This window comes from Trachypithecus francoisi, unplaced genomic scaffold, assembly GCF_009764315.1.
Source record: "Trachypithecus francoisi isolate TF-2019V2 unplaced genomic scaffold, Tfra_2.0 Lachesis_group0, whole genome shotgun sequence".
NCBI lineage: Eukaryota > Metazoa > Chordata > Mammalia > Primates > Cercopithecidae > Trachypithecus > Trachypithecus francoisi.
In genome coordinates, this window is record NW_022681453.1 from 27,296,230 (window position 1) to 27,320,491 (window position 24,262).

Sequence of the window (24,262 nt, forward strand, 5' to 3'; positions counted from 1 at the left end):
TTTTTGAAATTTTGAGTTAAAAATTTTGGGATACTTTTTTATAACAGCATCATTTATTCAGAGTAGTGGGAACTGCAGGTTTTCTAGTTGAACTTTGAGATAAAAGTATCATTTATTCCTATGTTACATATATTTAAGAAGAAAGGATGTTACTAATTTGTGTAGATTTGGGTGGGCAGATAAGAGTTGAGTCAGGCCCTGCCCTAAAAGATGTCTTTTTCTAACTTTTTAGACTTTGGAATTCATTACAGAAACAAAGTATTCCTTTGTATATTATGGTCTCCATAGATGTATTTAAAGAATCTAAAGGTCAGAAATTCAGTCAGATGCTGCATAATGATGTTCTGGTAAACAACTGATTGTCGTGACCATATATGACAGTGGTCCCGTAAGATTGCAATGGGGCTGAAAAATTTCTGCTGCATGGTGGTGTCTTGATGATCCTGACATGCAGACTTAGGCTAATGTGTGTTTGTGTCTTAGTTTTTAGCAAAAACATTTAAAACGTATACAAAAAAATTAAAAATAGAAAAAATCTTATGGCATAAGGCTATAAAGAAGAAATATTTTTGTACAGCTATACAATGTGTGGTTTTTGTCTTTGTTTTTTTTTAACTGAAATTTTTAAAATTTCGATAGTTTATAGGGTACAGGTGGGTCTTGGTTACATAGGTAACTTCTTTAGTGGTGATTTCTGAGATTTTAGTGCACACATCAACAGAGCAGTGTACACTGTACCCAATATGTAGTCTTTTATCTCTTATCCCTCTCCTAACCTTCCCAGCAATCCCCAAAACCTGTTATATTATTCTTATTTCTTTGTGTCCTCATAGTTTAGCTCCCACTTATAAGAACATACGATATTTGGTTTTCCATTGCTTCTCTTCTACATGCAAAATATACTCAGTCTCTGCCTAAAGAAGACAACTCAATCATCCCATCCAATCACAATATCAAGCTCAAAGTTCAAGATATTGTGATAGTCTCTCTGTAAAGCATGAATGTGATTCCTCTGATCCAGAGACTTAAGAGCTAAAAAAGGTGAATTATCTATTTTCTGTAAGTTTAATATACAAAGGTGGAACAGGGATGGGTAATTTCATTTCAACAAACTGGAATAAAGTCTCCCATTCTTCAAAGGGGAAGAATGGGAGGCATAACAGTCATTAGGTCATATATATTCTGAAATCCTACAGACTCCATAAGGGCCGCTTACCCTGGAGGTGAGGAACGTTTCTTGATTAGTCACTGTTTATGCTCCCTAAGAGTAGCTTCTGAGGACATTTTTCTCCATGGCTTTTTGCTCACCTTCTTTTTCATGATCCTTCTTGGCCACATCTGAAAAGGGGACTGGAGAATATGCCTTCCTTGGGGGCTCTGTGGCTTCCTCACCTTCCCTCCTACTCATTAAAGTTGTAATGTAAAAGTTGATTTAAGTCTGAAACAGCATCTTTTAATGCAGCATATGGCTCTTTTGTCAGTACAAAATTTCTCATAAACATCTTAGATTTAATATTTGATTCTTGTCAATTCCATGTGCCCATAGTTATGCCAAGTTTTTTCATCTGTCTCTATCTCTAGACATGTTACTGTCTCTATAGACATATAGCTGATATGTGGATAATTAATTGGTTTTGTGCATAATCACATCTTTATCTCTTTCCAAAGCTATCCTTTTCAACTAAAATTACTGAATGCCATCTTAATTATTCAAGTATTTGTTGAATGCAATGCTTACATTAAGTATTGAATTTAAAGTTTCATCAATTCTAGATTTATAGTTAGAGCTTAGTAGTGAGATTTGAGAACTGATTGCATTTTCCAATTCTGCAACTCACAGAAATTCTCATATTCTCTCTTTCATTTCTGCTTGCAAACTGGCCAGTTCTTTTCTGAATTGTTTTGTTTTATGATTGCACGCAACAGCAAGAAAATGTGCCCCTAACATTTGTGATTTCAACTTTTTCACCTAAGGCCACATGCTTATTGTTTCCATTATCTAACTTTTAAATTGTGGGTATCAATTTTCCCCAAAGTTTTGCTACTGTAAAACATGTCACCTTGTTTCTATCTGCCAGTAACCATCTCCCTTCCACCTGCTGCCTAATCCCAAAGCCAGTGCCATGTGAAGTTCTGTTCAAGCAGCACCCCACTCCTGGTACCAGTTTTGATGTCAGTCAACTCATACAAAGTTATATAGTGCTAACAATTTCCAAATTTCACAAACTCATAATTAACAAAAGTTTATTTCTTACTTTGCTTGTTTTTCAAGGGCTAGCTGTGACTTTTCCCATCATCTTCATTCCCAAACATACGTTAAAGAAACAGCTACTATTTGGGACATTGTGTTTTTTTCCTGGGTCTTTTTTTTTTTTTTTTTTTGTATTGTGGCAGAAGGAAAATACTACAATAGAACCATTCAGGAGTTTTATGGCTTATGTTTGGAAGCGAAATGTGCACTTGGCCAAATTAAATCACCTAGCCAAGTATGACTTCAAGGATAAAGGATATGAGAATCTGTAATCCTTCTGCAAGGAGCACTAAATATTTTGATCAATAATACAATCTACCTCAGCCATCCTCTTTTTTATGCAGAATGAAATCAGATGAACATTTATTTATTTCTGCCTTATGTTTTGTCTGCCTCTTCATCTGAATTTGTTCTAACTGAATATGCAAAGTATTAGTATACAGAAAGTTTATGTTGGAAGTTATGCTCTTTTTTTCCACCTAGAAATTGTTGCATCTCAGTGTGTTGCTAGAATTGTAAAAGAAATGTTTATAACATTCTGATGATGAAGCCAAAATTGCAGAATGAATAAAGAAGAGGAAAAAGAAACCTGTTCCTTGAAGATAACATTAAGCCACTGAGTCAACTAACTCAGGAAATGCCTTTCACCTCCCACCATGATTCTGAAGCCTCCCCAGCCATGTGGAACTTTAAGTCCAATTAAACCTCTTTTTCTTCCCAGTCTCAGGTATGACTAACAAAAGAAGTGTAAGACTTGTACATTGAAAATTACAAAACTTTGCTGAAAGCAATTAAAGAAGACCTAAATAAATGGAGAGACGTTCCATCTTTGTGGATTGGAAGATTCAATATTAAGATAAAAATTCTCTACTAATTGAGCTATGGATATAATATAGTCCCCATCAAAATTCTGGCTGGCTTTTTTGCGTAATTTGACAAGTAGATACTAAAATTTATGTAGAAATGCAAAACACACAGAAAAGACAAAACAATTTTGAGAAAGAAAAAGTTGGAAGACTTTTGCTTCCCAATTTCAAAACTTACTATTAATAACGATTATTATTTTTTTTTTGTAATTGAGATTTTATTGGTTGAGGATCAGTACAGACATTTCAATTTGTACACAATTCTTAACATATGTAACGAAATTCTAAAAAGCCATGTATTGTAATTCTTTTTTAAAGTTATTCCAGTGACTTTCCAGCTTAAAATTTGGAAGCAAATTTTCCTTAAGAGGCTATCAAGTACCAGTTTCTTCACATGTTGGTCAGCTGTTACATAGGGCCCACCAGTTCACAACTGAATAGCATGTACACTACATATTCAAATCAGTAATCTTTCACAGCACAGTAACAAAGTGATTAGGAAGACAGGACTGCCACAACCAAAGATGCTACAGAGCGCACACAATTCCGACAGGGAGCGCCATGATCAAGGAGTGGTTTTCTTTCGGAAACAATTCTACTAAAAAACATGAGAATAGAAGTAAAATAAAATATTCAAGACATTAAATGCAGGACTGACTCCATATTGCCATTTAATATGCTTTATATTATAGGATATAAAAACTAACCCCCATCTATGGAATGTTAAGCTGGCACCGGAGACAGTCAAAGCCTCCCGTAATTCAATATCCCACACTATTTTCTGGTTGTACCAAAAAATAAACAACCAGCAAATGATTTCACCTCTTAAAAAAAAGCATTTACACTTAAAAAATGGGATGAGGTGGGATTCCCTCCTTAAAAATGTTTCTAGAGCTACTAAAAAACTTGCATTTACAAAATAGTTGATAAAAATATTCCTCTGGATTGTACAAGAAGGGAGACAGGGACCACTGGTAAGACATGGTATATGGTATTAATCAGACTTGGCTTCTTTCTCTCCTGCTTCATCAGAGGCTGGACTCTCCTCAGTTTTCGTTTCACCGTTTTCTGCGGGTAAATCTTCTTTCGTTTCTTGGTTAGCCACTTCGGCCTGTTTTCCCTTTGCTCCCCTTTTCCCTTTTGTTTGCACTTTTTTGTCTGAAGATTTATCCTTCGCTGCTGCCTTTTTCGGCTTCGCTTCCACTTTGGCAGGAGGTTTAGCTGACAACCGCGCCGATCTCCTCTTGGGCTCTTCCTTGGCGGCCCCTTCGGCGGAGCTGACCTTCCTCTTGGGCATCCTGGCGGCGGGGAAGGCGCGTGCCGGGTGCCTGCGGGCCGCGGCGCGCCGAGAGCCTTCGCGAAACTAGGCTGCCTGGCCGCTGCCACTCCTCCCGCCGCCCGAGTTGCTGAGACCCACAGCGGGGGCGGTGGGAGAACCCAATAACGATTATTAAGACAGAGTGGTACTGGCGTAAGGGTAGACATATAGGTCAACGAAACACAAGAGTTCAGAAATAAATCTTTATAGCAAATGGATGTTTGACAAATATGCCAAGAAAAGGCATTGGGGAAAGGATAATCTTTTCAACAAATGGTCACTGGGACAATTGAATATCCACATGCAAAAAAAGATGGACTTATACCCTTACCTTATGCCATATGTAAAATCATAGTCTTAAATGTATGCTAAAACAATAAAACTTTTAGAATAAAATATTGTAGAAAATATTTGAGACCTTAGGTTAGGCAAAGATTTCTTACATATGACCAAAGGCTTAGCTCATAAAAGAAAAAATGGTAAGTTGAACTTCATCAAAATTCAAAACTTTTTCACTTTAAGTCTGAAAATAAGAATACAAGCAATAGATGGGGTCAAAACACATAGCTGATCAAGGACTTGCATCCAGAATATACAAATAACTTGGAAAACTAAATAAGATAAATAACCCAGTCAAGACTGGGCAAAATATATAAACATATTTTACCAGAGAAGATACAGGAATGGCTACTGAGCACACGGATAAAATGCTCAACACCATTACTCCTTAGAGAAGTGCAAATTAAAACCACAATGAGACACCATTTCACCCCTGCTGGAATGACTATAATAAATTAACAGTAACAAATGTTTGTGAGAATGTAGAGAAATGGAAACACTCATACATTGCTGGTGGGAATGTAAAATGTAGCTATTTTCAAAAACAGTTTTGGAAGTTTCTCAAAAAGTTAAACATGAAACTACCATACAAGCCAGCAGCCCCACTCCTTGGCATCTATTCAAGAGAAATGAAAACAAGTCCACACAAAGGCTTGTATGTGAATGCTCATAGCAGCGTTATTTACAATAGCCAAAAACTAAAAATAACCCAAATGTCAACTAGTTAATAGACAAAATGTGGTATATTCATGTAATTGAATATTATTCAGCAATTAAAATAGTCAACCACTTACAAATTCTACATCATGGAGAAACCTAAAAGATTATGCTAATTATGAGAAAGACATAATTTATATGATATGTTCAGAAAAGGCTAATTTATTGAGTTAGAAAGTAGCTTAGTGGTTGCCTGGATCTAGGGATGGGAAGCTGGATTAACTGTCAATGGACGTGAAGGATCTTTTGTTGCGGGAGGATGAAGATGTGCTAAAACTGATTTATGGCTACGTTTGCACCACCCAGTAAACCTGCTGAAAATCATTTAAATTGTATGGTTGAAATTGGTGAATTTTATTACATATTTTATATATATGAATAAAACTGTTTTTAGAAATCGCATGTGGTGATATGCCAAAACACATAAGGAGATGAAGGCAGAACAATTAAAAATGTCATCTTGGGCTTTCCTACCAGTTTAGGAGGATCACAATGAGATGACCAAATTGGTTTAAAACAATTTATCTTCTGGTGTTATTTCTGTTTTTAGTGGCCACAGTCTGTGGTGGCTAGGTAGCCTCTGTCCTTTAGGAAACATAAATGTAGACAGAGGACGGTTGCTCTCTAAAAATACTGAAAAACAAAAGTCACAGATAAAAGCTACAAGAGCATCTTTTTGTTCTCTAAAAGTTTCACCAGCTGCTACCATAATCTTTTCAAGTCTTCATTTTGTCACTGTATAATTCACAGAGTTTCATGTGGTTGTTGTTGACTCTGAATTTTCTCTAAGGTCAGTTTCCAGGAGCCAGATACTGTTTCAGTTGGTTTTAAGTAAGGATTTGTATGTTCTCTGAAGTGAAATAGTTCACTCTGAAATGAGCTTATGGAGATAACTGTTTAAAAAACTAAGCCTTGTATTTCTGGAGCAAAATTAATTTGGATGGTTCATTAGTTAGTTTATAACAGCTAATGATCCTTGTTAATGTCTTCTTGAGATAAAGAGGCTTCTATTGGTTGATCTCATTTACTCATTCACAGACATAGGCATTCATTCAGCAAATTTTATTGAGCATCTCTTCTTAGCACTAATCTAGGTTCTGAGAATGTATCAGTGAACTCCACCTGAAGAAAGAAAAAAATAAATAAACAATGACATAAGCGGGGTAATTTCACAAGACGGGTGGTGACGTGAGAAAGAGCAGCCGAAGGAACTATTGTAGATAGGCTGATGAGAGAAGTCTGTGTGTGGAGGTCAGACATGAGCTAAGGTCTGAATGATGGGAAGAAACTAACCATGTGAGGATCTGGGGAGAGAGTAAAACAGGCCTAGAGAATGTAAAAGAAAAGACCTTTAGGAGAGATTGATTGGGTCTGGAGTGTTTTCGAGAATATGGAAGCAAATGTTGTTAGAGTATGATGATGCAGGATCATAGCATATGTATTATAGGTCTTAGTAAGAAGTATGAATTGAGTCTAATCACAACAGAAAGACTTGAGCAGGGGGAAGGTTTTTAAGAAGGCAGTAACAATCTGATTTATATTTAGATCAGTTTGGTTGTTAAATGGAAAACAGAATGGGGCAGGGGATGAAGAGCATAGTTAACAGACCAATTGAAAGACTTTTCCAACACCTAGGAAGGGAGATAGTGGTATCTTGGACCATGGTAGTAGCAATAGAGATGGAAAGAAATGGCTAGATTTCTTTTTTTTTTTTTTAGTACTTCTTAATTGTTTAAAGGTGGAGGATGAAATTAGATAAATCAAAGAGGGTGTTTAGATGTTTAATCTCAATAACTGGAAGGATGATGGTATCATTTGCTGAGATGGAAGATAGGAGAAGAAACAGATTTGAACAAAATCAAAAGTTCTTCTGTTTTTAATAGGTCAAATATAAAATCATATTAGTCATCCTAGTAGAATATCAAGTATCATAGTATTTAAATCTGGAGCTCAAAGGAAAGGTCAGGAATGAACACATATGTTTGAGAGTTACTGGCATATAGATGGCATTAAATCCATAATTTCAATCTCTGGAGGAGATCACCTAGGGAAGAGAAAAGTGCTCAGCTCGAATTCTGGGGCACACAAACACTTAAAAGATGAGTAGAAAGAATGCAAAAAAGGCCAAATAAGTGAAGCAGGTTGAGTGGAGACTATGTTGCCTAGAAGGTGCATCTCCATCCAAAGGCTCTGCTGCCACTCAGCTCCTCCTGTGTGTAGCTAGGCAGTGCCATAAGGAATTGTACTGAAGCCTGAGGCAAAAGGGAAAATGTGTATTTCTATATACATTTACCAAAATATCTTCCCATATTTTGAACTAAGTGGAAGAAGTTATTAAAAGTTCTACAATAAAAAGTGACTATATCTAAAGCTCTATTATCCAGTCTGTTTGCATATCATCTTCAATGCTCATCAACCTGCCCAGTGGCAGGGCTTGATGGACAAGTGACCTCAGTGTACAGGGCTGATTAGAAATGACTTTACGTGGCACAGTAATGGAGGGTTGTAAAACACATGAACAACAGCCTCACTTTATTTAAAATTGTTTTTTCTAATCACAGATATTTTTGCATTAATATTGATTACTTAAAGATTGCATTAAAATATTATTATTATTATATTATTATTATTATTAGAGACAGGATCTTGCCCTGTCACCCAGGCTGGAGTGCAGTGGCATGATCATCACTCACATAGCCTTGAACTACGCGGCTCAAGCAATCCTCCCACCTCAGCCTCCAGAGTAACTGGGACTACAGGTACACCCAAATATGCTTGGCTAATTTTTTAACACAAAGTATAATCTTGATTTATGAGTTATTTGGCACCCCTTGACATTATGCACTCACAGAATATTTGATTTTCTTCATCATAATCCTGATCCTGGACTCAGGGCAGAATTTTCCCCATTTTTAGAGAGAAACTGACAATCCAGATTTTGGTGTGAAATCTCACATTTTAAATATGTTGGCTAGTTAAAAAAGTTAAAAAATGCAGTGTTGGCCAAAGCATTAGGAATTCTACCATAAAGCATTCTAGTATGAAAATCGCATTGAACCGGCCATCTAGTTGTAGCTTTAACCTAACCACATGGCACGTTAACTTTTCTGGGGCTCATTTTTTATATTATTAAAAGTAAACATCTATGACCCAGTGTAAGGCATGCTAATTATAATTTTATAGAATACTAACTTGACTAAATCCTGTGGACTAAATGTTAGATTTAACCATATGAAATTACTAATAATAAGCTTTCTTTTCAGACAGGGTCTTGCTGGAGTTTAATGGCACAGTTATGGCTCACTGCAACCTCTGCCTCCCAGGGCTTCAAGCAATCCTCCCACTCTCAACCTCCCAAGTAGCTGGGGACTAGCAGCATGTGCCACCATGCCTGGCTAATTTTTGTACTTTCTGTTAGAGACAGGGTTTTGCTATGTTGCTCAGACTGATCTCAGACTCTGGGTTCAGGCAATCTACACTCCTCTGCCTCCCAAAGTGATGGGATTACAGGCATGAGCCACCACCCCCAGCCTAATCAGCCATTTTGGATCTACCAAAACATGAAATCCATTTGGTTCAAGCTGATAGTTTTGTTTCAGCCTGTTGAGCCTGAGAGTACGATGAACCAAGCAGCGCTCTGCTGAGCCTATGGTAAGGGAAAACTGCTCCCCTATGTTTACAGCAAGATCAGGAGTTTGGCCAGAAACCTCTGGCCAGAAATCTCTAGCCAGATGACAAGGGCCAGTGATAGGGACAGGATCATGACTTGCCTTTTTTTCTGCCATAGCTGCAGCTAATTTGATCTGAGCTCCTGTTCCCAGAGGCTCTCACTTAGGTGCTTTCTTTCTATACAGGCCTTCAAGTGGTCTATATCTGAGTCCATTTGGGTTTCTGACTTGGATCTGGATGGTTTATGTATATGAAGATCTTAAGCCTTCACTGTCTTTAAAACAACACTGTTTTGAAATAAACAGCTGAAATAAAGTCTCTATCAATGCTTGTGCATTCATTTTTATCCAGGAAAGGTAACTGAGGTTGGCATTAACCAAGCATAAAATGTAACTGTTTACTAACCTCTTCCAATCTGAGTGTACACACACACACACACACACGCACACACCCCCCATGTGTAGAGTTCTTAAAATGATTATCTCATTAGTTTAAGGTGGGCCTTATAGTAATATACACAGTAGTTTTCCTACTCCCTTAGTTAATTCAAAGCTACAGCTAATGCTTGCAGTTCAGATGTACGTTGATTTCAGGCCACGTTACTTGTTGTCAAACTCAATTCTTTAGTTCACAAGGAATACAAAAGTCTTAAACTGTTCATGTCAGTCTGATATTTTGTGCTTCAACATGTAATAATACATTTAAAAAAAACATACGGGCTGGGTGCAGTGGCTCACACCTGTAATCCCAGCAATTTGGAAGTCCGAGGTGGGTGGATCACTTGAGGCCAAGACTTCAAGATCAGCCTGGCCAACATGGTGCAATCCCGTTTCTACTAAAAATGCATGGTGGTGTGCACCTGTAATCCCAACTACTAGGGAGGCTGAGACATAAGAATCACTTGAACCTGGGAGGCAGAGGTTGCAGTGAGCCCAGGTCCTGCCACTGCATTCCAGACTGGGTAGTGGAGCAAGACTCTGTATCAAACACACACACACATACCATAGAATCTCGTTTTATACATTAGGATACTAGAGAGTTTTTAATTCAATTCAAGAAACATAATAGGTGTTAAATACCTATATGTTGAATGAATAAGAATGTTTTGGATATTTACTGTAGGCTTGATGTTGTAATAACAAAATGTAAAAAGACCTTGCTTTTTCAGAGGAGTATAGGAATAATGGAGTTTGCATCCATTTCATTAAAAATAGGCTCAAGTTAAAAATGAGGATATATAAAACAGCCTTATTTTATACCATCTACAATTCAAGTTTTCTCTTGCTTATGGTCATTGTGCACTCTAATTTTAAAAGTAATAGAATGGTTTTAAGAGAGCATTAAAAAGGATAATATTAAGATTTTATAGTTTAGAGAATAAACTGTTTCTCAGATTAAATAAATGTTATGTATAACCTTAATTTACACTTAAAATTTTTTCTTATTTGAGGGAGTACAACAATAATATATGGTAGGGAAAGGAGAAACAAAGCCTTCCTCTTCCCCCTGGAGGATATTAGGTGGAAAGAAACATGGCTAGAGCTTAACAAGGAAAAAGCCTGTGTAGAACTGAGGGGATGTAGTGGACAGAGTAGCTAGCCTCCAAGTTGTCTTTCAGTAGTCACCACCTCCAGTATTCATGTACTCATGTGGTCTTTTCTCACATCACACAATGGTCAGTCTGTGTGACCAATAGAATATGGTAGATGTAATGATACGTTACTTCTAAGATTAGGTTTTAAGACTTGGCTGTCTTAGTCTCTCTCTCTCTCTGTCTCTCTCTCTCTCTCTCTATCTCTCCCCCCCTCCCCCTCCCTCCCTGGGATGGATCACTCTGGAAAATACCAAGTTTGTGTCATGGGGATCCTCAAGAAGCCCCATGGAGATGTCTACCTGGCGAATAACTAAGGCTTCCAGTCATCAGCCAGCAAGGGACTGAGGACTCCAACCAATAGCCATAAGCATGAGCTTAGAAGTGGTTCCTCTAGCTCCAGTCTTCCCATTCTTGGATTCCTAACCCTCCAACAATGAGATAATAAGTGTTTGTTGTTTTAAGGCACAAAGTTTTCATCTAATTTGTTACGCAGTACTAGATAACTAATAGATGAGTCCTACCTCTCCAAGGTAGACACATAAAACTCAAATTCCAACATCCTGTACATCTACAACATAGGCATGCATTCTAAACTCCACCACATAGATTCTCCCATGCTAGATTTCAATTCAGCAATGGGCAATTTAAATATTGAGGTCCTCTATAGAATCCTTTCAGCTGGTGATGTAGTGGGTAAGAATTTGGCTTTGAGGGATGCTGGTGGTTGCAATGTCCATTTACTGGGACTGAGTGACATTAGTATTGCAGAAACAACAGTGGTAGTTTTTCACCCTGTCAGTTCTGCAGGATGGTTTTAGTCCTTTGTCCTGGAATTTCAGTTTTAAATGGAATCCTCCTAGTCCTAGTCAATCTTCCTCCTAGCAATTCTGCAAACTTTCCAATATCCCTTTCAGTTTCTGCTGCTTGCAACTAGAAGCCCTGACTGATACAGAGGAGAACTGCCAGTGAAAAGGAGATGCCCTTTCTATGGACAGAATACAGGTACTTTTGCATGGAAGCTGAGGGGAGTATACCTAAGGAGTAAATCAGAGTAGGGTTTTGAAATGTTTGGGGCATAAAAGATTTTGCCATAGGGCTTTCTAAAAGGAAAAGAGATAATCTCTGTAGGGACCTGATGTGGCAATAAAGTCCATCAACCCTTTTGTGGAAATATTCAGTGGATGGGAAAGCTAATTTTTATTCACTGCACTAGCATTATTACATGGACGTATTTTATAATGATCCTGAGTCATCAGGATCTTTTAAATTATGTTCATTGATTTGCTATGATAGTCAAGTTTTGCAACACCTTAGACAGATTAGAGAGATTTCAGTGAGAAATGGTTTAAGATAAAAAGTCTCCATCAAGTGATTACAACAGAAGGTTATTTGTAAAACTCACTTGTATGGTATAACTCATTGCTTAACATTGCCAGACAAATATGCTGTTGCTGTAGGTGCCAGATAATCATTTATTTCAGTTTAAATTTTTCAGTAGCAAATTTTTGCTAGTAGCTATATATAAACTTTCATGGATGATCAGCTTATTTAACAGAGAAGAAACTCTGATTCCTGACTTCATTTACTTCCTTTACATGTAAAGATACAATCAAGAAACACATTCAACAAAATATTTGTAACAGCAACTATAATTGAACTATTAATTTCTATATTATATTCACCTAGTTTTTCTATAAGTATAGCTTCAAAATGTGTATGTTTTAAAGCATCCACTACAAATGTTAATATCCAAAGCAAGTCTTTAGAAATGTCAAAATTTGAATATCTCTTTGTTAATAAATATTCGGCATTAACAGGACATCTAGATCTGGCTGATTGATTGTCAGGAATGTTGTACAAATATTAAATCATTGGTGGACTAAATAAGTGAATTTTAGAATCTCTTCCAATTTTGAAATTTTGTGAGCATCTATGATGTATACTGTTAGAGTTAACAAATTAGAACTCATAGTTTAACAAATACTTTTTTTCTTGTGGTGAATTTAATTCCATCTCAAATGTTTAGAACTGGATAAAATTTAAACAATATGCTTATTCTTTAGAGAAATTACCTTTATTAAAAGAATAAAGTTAAACGAATTGAGACTCCAGGAAAATTATCTAGTCCATTACAAATTCTTAGTTAAATGTCAAACATTTTGTATGTTTACAACAAAAACAGCTTTTTAAACCAATAGTTGTTTAAATGTTTCGGCTTAATTTAAATTATATAAATATATGTGTGTGTGTGTGTGTGTGTGTGGTGTGTGTGTGTGTTCTATTTCCAAAACACATTTCAAATCTATTCATTTTGCTCTATTTCTCTTGGAATATCTGCTAAATCAAATAACCTGGGCTACTGCCATTGCGTTCTACCACTCTCCCTGCTTCCTCTTTTGCCTTCCTCCAAGCTTCTGTACACAGCCAGAATGAATATGTGTCAGTCATGTATCATTTTTTTCCCTTAAAATCCATCTGGGGCTTCTCTCTGCCCTTAGTGTATAAATCCTAGTTTCACAAGTATGGCCAGCAAAGCCCGCTAGGCCCTCACAGGTACCTACATCTCCAACTTTATCTCTACCCTTAGTCTCTTTTTCCCCTGTCTGTATTTTCTTTTTTGGTATAGTAATATTGACTTATTATAATGTTTTCAAGGTTTATCATCTTTTAGCATGTTTTAGCACTTCATTCCTTTTTATGGCTGAATAATAGTCCATTGTGTGGATTTACTGCATTATCTAACTTATCCTCAGTTGATGGATATTTGAGATTTTCCCCCCACTTTTTGGCTATTAAGAATAATGCTTCTGTTTCAGTTTCTGTTGCTTGCAACTGGAAGCTGTGACTGATACAGAGGAAAACTGCCAGTGAAAAGGAGATGCCCTTTCTATAGATAGAATATAGGCATATTTTTGTGTGAACGTATATTTTCATTTATCTTGGGTGTATACCTAGGAGTAGAATTGCTGGTCATATGGTAACTCTACGTTTAATCTTTACAGGAACTGCCAAACTGTTTTCCAAGCATCTGTACCATTTTATATTTCCACCAACCATTGTAAAAGTTCCAATTTCTCCACATTCTTGCCAGTACTTGTCACTTACCCATTTTTCTTATTATAGCCATCCTCGTGTGTGTAAAGTGTTCTCTCATTGTAGATTTGATTTGCATTTCTCTGGTGACTAATGATGTTGAACATCTTTCCATGTGCTTATTGGCCATATATCTTCTTAGGAGAAATATTGATTCCAATCCTTTGGCGATTTGTCTTTCTATTATTGAGTTGTAAGTTCTTTACATATTCTTGGGTGGAAACAGTAGACACTGGGGACTTTAAAGGGAGAGGGGCAGAGGGACTCAAAGGTTGGAAAAACTACAAATTGAGTACTATGTTCACTATTTGGGTGATGGGTTCACTAGAAACCCAAGCCCCCACATTACACAATACACCTGTGTAACACACCTGCATAAGTACCCCCTGAATCTATATTTTTTAAAAAAAATTATTGATACAAGTCAAGAGTTCTTGATACAAATTCCTTGATACAAGTCCCCTATCCTTGATACAAGCCTCTGTATTCATGATACAAGTCCCTTATCAGATAAATTATTTTCAAATTTTTCCCCATTCTGTGAATTGTCTTTTTCTTTTCTTGATGATATCTTTTGAGGAACAAAGGTTTATAATTTTGATGAAGACAAATTTATCCATTTTTTCTTTCTTTGGTTTTGACACCTATATGACTATAGGTGTCATAGCCAAAAAACCGTGTCCTGACCCTAAGTTATGAAGATTTAAACTTCTATTTTCTTCTGTGTTTTAGTTTTAGCTTTTACGTTTAGGTCTTTAAGATATTTTGAATTAGTTTTTATAAATGGTATGAGGAAGAACTAGAACTTCATTGTTTTGCATGTGGATTGTCTCAGCACCATTTGTTGAAAAGATGATTTATTCTTTCCTCATTCAATGGTCTTGGCACCCTTGTGAAAAATCAGTTGATTATAGATACATGAGTTTATTTCTGTACTCTTAAATCTATTCCAGGAATCTATAAATCCATACTTATGTCTGTCAGTACTGCACTATCTTGATTATTACGACGTTGTAGTAAGTTTTGAAATCAGGAAGTATGAGCCCGCCTACTTTGCTCCTCTTTTGCAAGATTTGTTTTTGACTATTTTGGTTTTCTTGAATTTTCATGTGAATTGTAAGATCAACTTGTCAATTTCTTTTTAAAAATGGCAAGCTATATATATATATATATTTTGAGACGGAGTCTCACTCTTTCACCCAGCTGGAGTGCGGTGGCACAATTTCAGCTCACTGCAACCTCCACCTCCCGGGTTCAAGCGATTCTCCTCCCTCAGCCTCCTGAGTAGCTGGGATTACGGGCATGCGCCACCACATCCAGCTGATTTTTGTGTTTTCAGTAAAGATGAGGTTTTACCATGTTGGTCAGGCTGGTCTCGAACTCCTGACCTCATGATTCGCCCACCTCAGCCTTCCAAAGTGCTAGGATTATAGGCGTGAACCACTGTGCCCAGCCCAAGATTTTAATAACAATTGTATTGAATTTGGCAATCAATCTGGGGAGTATTGTCATCTTAATATTAAGTCTTCCAACGTGGAATGTCTTCCATTTATTTAGGTCTTCATTAATTTTAATGATGTTTGGTAGTTTTCAGTGTACAAGTTTTGCATTTCTTTATTAAATTTATTCCTTGATCTTTTCTTTTCTTTTCTCTTGAGACAGAATCTCATTCTGTCACCCAGGCTGGAGTGCAGTGGCACGATTTCGGCTCATTGCAACCTCCACCTCCTAGGTTCAAGCAATTCTCCTTCCTCAGTTTCTCGAGTAGCTGAGATTACAGGCACACACCACAATGCCCAGCTATTTTTTGTATTTTTAGTAGAGACAGGGTTTCACCATCTTGGCCAGGCTGGCCTCAGACTTCTGACCTCAAGTGATCCACCCACCTCAGCCTCCCAAAGTGCTAGGGATTACAGGCGTGAGCCACCACACCTGGCCTAATTTTTTGATGCTGTGATAAATTAGTGTTTTCTTCATTTTCAGATTTTTCATTGTAATTGTATAGAATACAACTGATTTTTGTATATTGATCTTACTATCCTGTACTCATTTATTATCTCAAATAGTTTTTTTGTGGTTCCTTAGGATTTTCTATGTGTAAGATCATGTCATCTGCAAACAGAGATAGTTGTAAATTGTCTTTTTCAATCTTGATGGCTTTTATTGTTTTTCCTGCCTATGAATGAAAGTGGTGAGAGTGGACATCCTTGTTTTGCTCCTGATCTTAGCTATGGGTTTTTACCTCTAGTTTCTTATACACCAATCACACAGTTTCCAGAACTTGTCACCCTTTCCCACCTCGGGGCCTTTGCAAATCTGGTTCTTCTCATCTTTAGTTTCTTCTCATCCTTCAAATTTCAGGAAAGCCTTTCCTGACTACCCCAGCTAAAATGTATTGCCTCCTCTATGCATTATTCTCTGGAAGGGCATTGTAGATCCTTCAAATAATTTATCTCAACCTGGGGTTATTTTCTGTATTTTTCTGCTTGTTTATTTTCTGTGTCTTCATGCATGTCCTATGAAGACAGAGGAACCATTTCCATTGTGATTGCTGTTGTATCTCCAGTGCCCAGAACAATGAACACTCCACACATTCTGTTAAATGAATGAGTAAATAAATAAGCACTCATATATCAATGTGTCTTTGAGGTCAGGTGACAGATTTTTAAAAAACAAACCTACCATCTCCCATCTAGAGCAGCCACTTTAGAAATCATCCATTTGTTTCATGATGCTACAATTTTGCAGAATGCCTCTAGAGTTCTTCTTTTGGAATTGGCTTTATGGCCTGTGTCATTTTCTTCTTTGCATCCTATCAATTCTTTTTTTTTATTATTATTATTATTATACTTTAAGTTCTAGGGTACATGTGCATAACGTATATATCATGTATAACTCCCCAATGCAATCCCTGCCTCCTCCCCCCCCCATGATAGGCCCCAGTGTGTGATGTTCCCCTTCCCGAGTCCAAGTGATGTCATTGTTCAGTTCCCACCTATGAGTGAGAACATGCGGTGTTTGGTTTTCTCTTCTTGTGATAGTTTGCTAAGAATGATGGTTTCCAGCTGCATCCATGTCCCTACAAAGGACGCAAACTCATCCTTTTTGATGGCTGCATAGTATTCCATGGTGTATATGTGCCACAGTTTCTTAATCCAGTCTGTCACAGATGGACATTTGGGTTGATTCCAAGTCTTTGCTATTGTGAATAGTGCCGCAATAAACATACGTGTGCATGTGTCTTTGTAGTAGAGTAATTTATAATCCTTTGGGTATATACCCAGTAGTGGGATGGCTGGGTCATATGGTACATCTAGTTCTAGATCCTTGAGGAATTGCCATACTGTTTCCATAATGGTTGAACTAATTTACACTCCCACCAACAGTGTAAAAGTGTTCCTATTTCTCCACATCCTCTCCAACACCTGTTGTTTCCTGACTTCTTAATGATTGCCATTCTAACTGGTGTGAGATGGTATCTCATTGTGGTTTTGATTTGCATCTCTCTGATGGCGAGTGATGATGAGCATTTTTTCATGTGTCTGTTGGCTGTATGGATGTCTTCTTTTGAGAAATGTCTGTTCATATCCTTTGCCCACTTTTTGATGGGGTTGTTTGTTTTTTTCTTGTATATTTGTTTGAGTTCTTTGTAGATTCTGAATATTAGCCCTTTGTCAGATGAGTAGGTTGCAAAAATTTTCTCCCATTCTGTAGGTTGCCTGTTCACTCTGATGGTAGTTTCTTTAGCTGTGCAAAAGCTCTTTAGTTTAATTAGATCCCATTTGTCAATTTTGGCTTTTGCTGCCGTTGCTTTTGGTGTTTTAGACATCAAGTCCTTGCCCATGCCTATGTCCTGAATGGTACTACCTAGATTTTCTTCTAGGGTTATTATGGTATTAGGTCTAACATTTAAGTCTCTAATCCATCTTGAATTAATTTTCGTATGAGGGGTAAGGAAAGGATCCAGTTTCAGCTTTCTACTTATGGCTAGCCAATTTTCCCAGCAACATTTATTAAATAGGGAATCCTTTCCCCATTTCTTGTTTTTGTCAGGTTTGTCAAAGATCAGATGGCTGTAGACGTGTGGTATTATTTCTGAGGACTCTGTTCTGTTCCATTGGTCTATATCTCTGTTTTGGTACCAGTACCATGCTGTTTTGGTTACTGTAGCCTTGTAGTATAGTTTGAAGTCGGGTAGCGTGACGCCTCCAGCTTCGTTCTTTTGACTTAGGATTGTCTTGGCAATGCCGGCTCTTTTTTGGTTCCATATGAACTTTAAAGCAGTTTTTTCCAATTCTGTGAAGAAAGTCATTGGTAGCTTGATGGGGATGGCATTGAATCTATAAATTACCTTGGGCAGTATGGCCATTTTCACGATATTGATTCTTCCTATCCATGAGCATGGTATGTTCTTCCATTTGTTTGTGTCCTCTTTGATTTCACTGAGCAGTGGTTTGTAGTTCTCCTTGAAGAGGTCCTTGACATCCCTTGTAAGCTGGATTCCTAGGTATTTTATTCTCTTTGAAGCAATTGTGAATGGAAGTTCATTCCTGATTTGGCTCTCTACTTGTCTGTTACTGGTGTATAAGAATGCTTGTGATTTTTGCACATTAATTTTGTATCCTGAGACTTTGCTGAAGTTGCTTATCAGCTTAAGGAGATTTTGGGCTGAGACGATGGGGTTTTCTAAATATACAATCATGTCATCTGCAAACAGGGACAATTTGACTTCTACTTTTCCTAACTGGATACCCTTGATTTCTTTCTCTTGCCTGATTGCCCTAGCCAGAACTTCCAACACTATGTTGAATAGGAGTGGTGAGAGAGGGCATCCCTGTCTTGTGCCAGTTTTCAAAGGGAATTTTTCCAGTTTTTGCCCATTCAGTATGATATTAGCTGTGGGTTTGTCATAAATAGCTCTTATTATTTTGAGGTACATTCCATCAATACCGAATTTATTGAGCGTTTTTAGCATAAGGGCTGTTGAATTTTGTCAAAAGCCTTTTCTGCATCTATGAGATAATCATATGGTTCTTGTCTTTGGTTCTGTTTATATGCTGGATTACGTTTATTGATTTGCGAATGTTGAACCAGCCTTGCATCCCAGGGATGAAGCCCACTTGATCATGGTGGATAAGCTTTTTGATGTGCTGCTGAATCCGGTTTGCCAGTATTTTATTGAGAATTTTTGCATCGATGTTCATCAGGGATATTGGTCTAAAATTCTCTTTTTTTGTTGTGTCTCTGCCAGGCTTTGATATCAGGATGATGTTGGCCTCATAAAATGAGTTAGGGAGGATTCCCTCTTTTTCTATTGATTGGAATAGTTTCAGAAGGAATGGTACCAGCTCCTCCTTGTACCTCTGGTAGAATTCAGCTGTGAATCCATCTGGTCCTGGACTTTTTTTGGTGGGTAGGCTATTAATTGTTGCCTCAATTTCAGAGCCTGCTATTGGTCTATTCAGGGATTCAACTTCTTCCTGGTTTAGTCTTGGGAGAGTGTAAGTGTCCAGGAAATTATCCATTTCTTCTAGATTTTTCTAGTTGATTTGCGTAGAGGCATTTATAGTATTCTCTGATGGTTGTTTGTATTTCTGTGGGGTCGGTGGTGATATCCCCTTTATCATTTCTTATTGCATCTATTTGATTCCTCTCTCTTTTCTTGTTTGTTAGTCTAGCTAGCGTCTGTCAATTTTGTTGATCTTTTCAAAAAACCAACTCCTGGATTCATTGATTTTTTGGAGGGTTTTTTGTGTCTCTATCTCCTTCAGTTCTGCTCTGATCTTAGTTATTTCTTGCCTTCTGCTAGCTTTTGCATGTGTTTGCTCTTGCCTCTCTAGTTCTTTTAATTGTGATGTTAGATTCTCAATTTTAGATGTTTCCTGCTTTCTCTTGTGGGCATTTAGTGCTATAAATTTCCCTCTACACACTGCTTTAAATGTGTCCCAGAGATTCTGGTATGTTGTATCTTTGTTCTCATTGGTTTCAAAGAACATCTTTATTTCTGCTTTCATTTCGTTATGTACCCAGTAGTCATTCAGTAGCAGGTTGTTCAGTTTCCATGTAGTTGAGCGGTTTTGATTGAGTTTCTTAGTCCTGAGTTCTAGTTTGATTGCACTGTGGTCTGAGAGACAGTTTGTTATAATTTCTATTCTTTCACTTTTGCTGAGGAGTGCTTTACTTCCAATTATGTGGTCGATTTTGGAATAAGTGCGATGTGGTGCTGAGAAGAATGTATATTCTGTTGATTTGGGGTGGAGAGTTCTATAGATGTCTATTAGGTCCGCTTGGTGCAGAGATGAGTTCAATTCTTGGATATCCTTGTTAACTTTCTGTCTTGTTGATCTGTCTAATGTTGACAGTGGAGTGTTGAAGTCTCCCATTATTATTGTATGGGAGTCTAAGTCTCTTTGTAGGTCTCTAAGGACTTGCTTTATGAATCTGGGTGCTCCTGTATTGGGTGCATAGATATTTAGGAGAGTTAGCTCTTCCTGTTGAATTGATCCCTTTACCATTATGTAATGGCCTTCTTTGTCTCTTTTGATCTTTGATGGTTTAAAGTCTGTTTTATCAGAGACTAGGATTGCAACCCCTGTTTTTTTGTTCTCCATTTGCTTGATAGATCTTCCTCCATCCCTTTATTTTGAGCCTATGTGTGTCTCTGCATGTGAGATGGGTCTCCTGAATACAGCAGACTGATGGGTCTTGACTCTTGATCCAGTTTGCCAGTCTGTGTCTTTTAATTGGAGCATTTAGTCCATTGACATTTAAGGTTAATATTGTTATGTGTGAACTTGATCCTGTCATTATGATATTAACTGGTTATTTTGCTCGTTAGTTGATGCAGTTTCTTCCTAGCCTCGATGGTCTTTACATTTTGGCATGTTTTTGCAATTGCTGGTACTGGTCGTTCCTTTCCATGTTTAGGGCTTCCTTCAGGGTCTCTTGTAAGGCAGGCCTGGTGGTGACACAATCTCTAAGCATTTGCTTATCTGTAAAGGATTTTATTTCTCCTTCACTGATGAAACTTAGTTTGGCTGGATATGAAATTCTGGGTTGAAAATTCTTTTCTTTAAGAACGTTGAATATTGGCCCCCACTCTCTTCTGGCTTGTAGAGTTTCTGCCGAGAGATCTGCTGTTAGTCTGATGGGCTTCCCTTTGTGGGTAACCCGACCTTTCTCTCTGGCTGCCCTTAAGATTTTTTCCTTCATTTCAACTTTGGTGAATCTGGCAATTATGTGTCTTGAAGTTGCTCTTCTGGAGGAGTATCTTTGTGGCGTTCTCTGTATTTCCTGAATTTGAATGTTGGCCTGCCCTACTAGGTTGGGGAAGTTCTCCTGGATGATATCCTGAAGAGTGTTTTCCAACTTGGTTCCATTTTCCCCCTCACTTTCAGGCACCCCAATCAGACGTAGATTTGGTCTTTTTACAATCCCATACTTCTTGCAGGCTTTGTTCATTTCTTTTTCTTCTTTTTTCTTTTGGTTCTCTTCTCGCTTCATTTCATTCATTTGATCCTCAATCGCTGATACTCTTTCTTCCAGTTGATCGAGTCGGTTACTGAAGCTTGTGCATTTGTCACGTATTTCTCGTGTCATGGTTTTCATCTCTGTCATTTCGTTTATGATCTTCTCTGCATTAATTAGTCTAGCTGTCAATTCTTCCACTCTTTTTTCAAGATTTTTAGTTTCTTTGCGCTGGGTACATAATTCCTCCTTTAGCTCTGAGAGGTTTGATGGACTGAAGCCTTCTTCTCTCATCTCGTCAAAGTCATTCTCTGACTAGCTTTGATCCGTTGCTGGCGATGGGCTGCGCTCCTTTGCAGGGGGAGATGCGCTCTTATTTTTTGAATTTCCAGCTTTTCTGCCCTGCTTCTTCCCCATCTTTGTGGTTTTATCTGTCTCTGGTCTTTGATGATGGTGACGTACTGATGGGGTTTTGGTATAGGTGCCCTTCCTGTTTGATAGTTTTCCGTCTGACAGTCAGAAGGACTGTCTGTTGGTCTGTTGGAGATTGCTTGAGGTCCACTCCAGACCCTGTTTGCCTGGGTATCAGCAGCAGAGGTTACCGAAGATAGAATATTGCTGACCAGCAAGTGTACCTGTCTGATTCTTCCTTTGGAAGTTTCCTCTCAGGGGTGACTCCACCCTGTAAGGTGTGGGGTGTCAGACTGCCCCTAGTGGGGGATGTCTCCCAGCTAGGCTACTCAGGGGTCAGGGACCCACCTGAGCAGGCAGTCTGTCCGTTCTCAGATCTCAACCTCCGCATTGGGAGATCCACGGCTCTCCCCAAAGCTGTCAGACAGAGTCGTTCGCGTCTGCACCGGCCCCCGCTGCTTCCCCTATTGGACTGCAGCTGTGCGCCGTCCGCAGAGGTAGAGTCTACAGAGACAGGCAGGCTTCCCTGAGCTGCTGTGAGCTCCACCCAGTTCGAGCTTCCCAGCGGCTTTGTTTACCTACTTAAGCCTCAGCAATGGCGGGCGCCCCTCCCCCAGCCTCACTGCTGCCTTGCGGATCGATCCCGCAGACTGCTGTGTTAGCAGTGAGGGAGGCTCCGTGGGCGTGGGACCCTCCCGGCCAGGTGTGGGATATATTCTCCTGGTGTGCCTGTTTCCTTAAAGCGCAGTATTGGGGTGGGAGTTACCCGATTTTCCAGGTGTTGTGTGTCTCAATTCCCCTGGCTAGGAAAACGGATTTCCTTCCCCCTTGCGCTTCCAGGTGAGGCGATGCCTCGCCCTGCTTCAGCTCACGCTGGTCAGGCTGCAGCAGCTGACCAGCACCGATTGTCCGGCACTCCCTAGAGAGATGACCCCAGTACCTCAGTTGAAAATGCAGAAATCACCGGTCTTCTGTGTCGCTCGCGCTGGGAGTTGGAGACTGGAGCTGTTCCTATTCGGCCATCTTGCTCCGCCCTGCATCCTATCAATTCTTAAGAAAAATATGAGTTGTGTAAAATGAAATCTGAATCTACACTATGATAAATGTTAATATCTGGTATATGACACAGCAGTGTATTTGGCAGTGATTATTTATATTGCCCAACTCTACACAGCCATCCTTAGTGTGCTTATTAAGAGAGAAATCATGTTTCTTTCTAGCTAATGTGTTAGGAAAACTCCATATATGCTTCTAGAATAAACACATTTAGGGATGTGAAAAAAGAAGTCTGCATTTTGCTCGGCTGTAGTCTGAAATTCCTGTCAGATTGCTTTGTCAGTCAGCATGTAAATATGCAAGAAGCAATCCAAGACTGACTTTTGAAACCTCTGACCCTATCTTGGGCCCTGACAAGTTCTGGGACCCTGGCAGGTCCAAGCTTTAGCGTGTCTACTGTGCAATCACCTACTTCACTAGATTTCTAAGAAATAGATAAGATAATTTCAAGTATTCATTTAGTGCTAGGTGTGTGGCACAGTAGGCTGCCAAAAATGGTTGCTGCTGTTATTATTATGATCACCTATTAGCCCAATTCCCACCCATCTTACAGCTAAGAAGGCTGGGAGACAACTATTAAAAAGCTGAAACTCAAAATGTCCTTGCTCACAGTTCACTTCTTTCCGTTCCAACATGCAGAACAAGCCACAGCTTGCAGCATCTAACATCTGGGAGGAGCAAGCTCATTTTACGGCATAAGTTAGCCAGAAAAGAATGTGGCGTGTATACTTACCTAATAAAAAGTAAACAGAAAGACCTTTTTAGTCCTTTGGCTGCAAATCAGAATCTTTTTGTGCAAATTGAATTCATTTTGTTATTGCTTCAGGATAAAATAGACTCCATTACCATTCTCCATTTTTCTTGCTCTCAGTGTATCCCATCTCTTAGAATTAGAATGGGGACTTTGGTTGATCACAGTAGCCATTGGAAAGTTATAGGGTGAACAAATAAAAATAACCTTTATTGATATAAAAGAAGGAGTAAAAAATAACCTTTGGGATACCAATAACACCATTTTTTTTTAGTCAGAGTCTCCCCACTCTGTTGCCCAGGCTGGAGTGCAGTGGTGTAATCTTGGCTCGCTGCAGTCTCTGAGGCAGATGGATCACTTGGGGTCAGGAACTCAAGACCAGCCTGGCCAACATGGTGAAACCCTGTCTCTACTGAAAAATTAGCCAGGCTTGGTGGCATGCTTGAAATACCAGCTACTCAGGAGGCTGAGGCGGGAGAATTGCTTGAACCCAGTAACATTTTAGTTTGAAAAATTTCCATAAGATTAGACTAGAGAGCTTTTGTAATCATATATAAATTGTATGTGTGTGACCCTTTTTGTGATTTGTATTTCATCTAGCATTCAGGAAAAATCAGGATGATTAAAAAAAAGTAGGTTGGAAAAACAATTAAAGGGAAATCTGAATTTTTAACATTCAAATATATTCTATTCGGTTTTTTTTAAAACAACTATTGAGTACATCTTTTAT

The 24,262-nt window shown here is 38.4% G+C and overlaps 1 protein-coding gene and 2 long non-coding RNA genes across 3 annotated transcripts in view; 2 read left to right on the forward strand and 1 right to left on the reverse strand.

The window, feature by feature from the left end:
• Positions 1-24,262, forward strand: part of LOC117083069 — a 50,163-nt gene that overhangs the window by 23,010 nt on the left and 2,891 nt on the right. The window lies entirely within an intron of this gene.
• On the forward strand, positions 621-24,262 carry LOC117083068. Its single transcript, XR_004436920.1, has 3 exons — positions 621-705; positions 20,210-20,213; positions 24,251-24,262. It is a non-coding gene; the product is annotated as an uncharacterized LOC117083068 (long non-coding RNA).
• Positions 3,325-4,549, reverse strand: LOC117083067 (non-histone chromosomal protein HMG-14). The gene has a single exon (XM_033210297.1). The coding sequence runs from the start codon at positions 4,412-4,414 to the stop codon at positions 4,112-4,114; it is 303 nt and encodes a 100-aa protein (XP_033066188.1). The 5' UTR covers positions 4,415-4,549; the 3' UTR covers positions 3,325-4,111.

Coding starts and splice junctions, on each gene's coding strand:
- LOC117083067 (XM_033210297.1), bottom strand. CDS start 4,414: ATGCCCAAGAGGAAGGTCAGCTCCGCCGAAGGGGCCGCCAAGGAAGAG.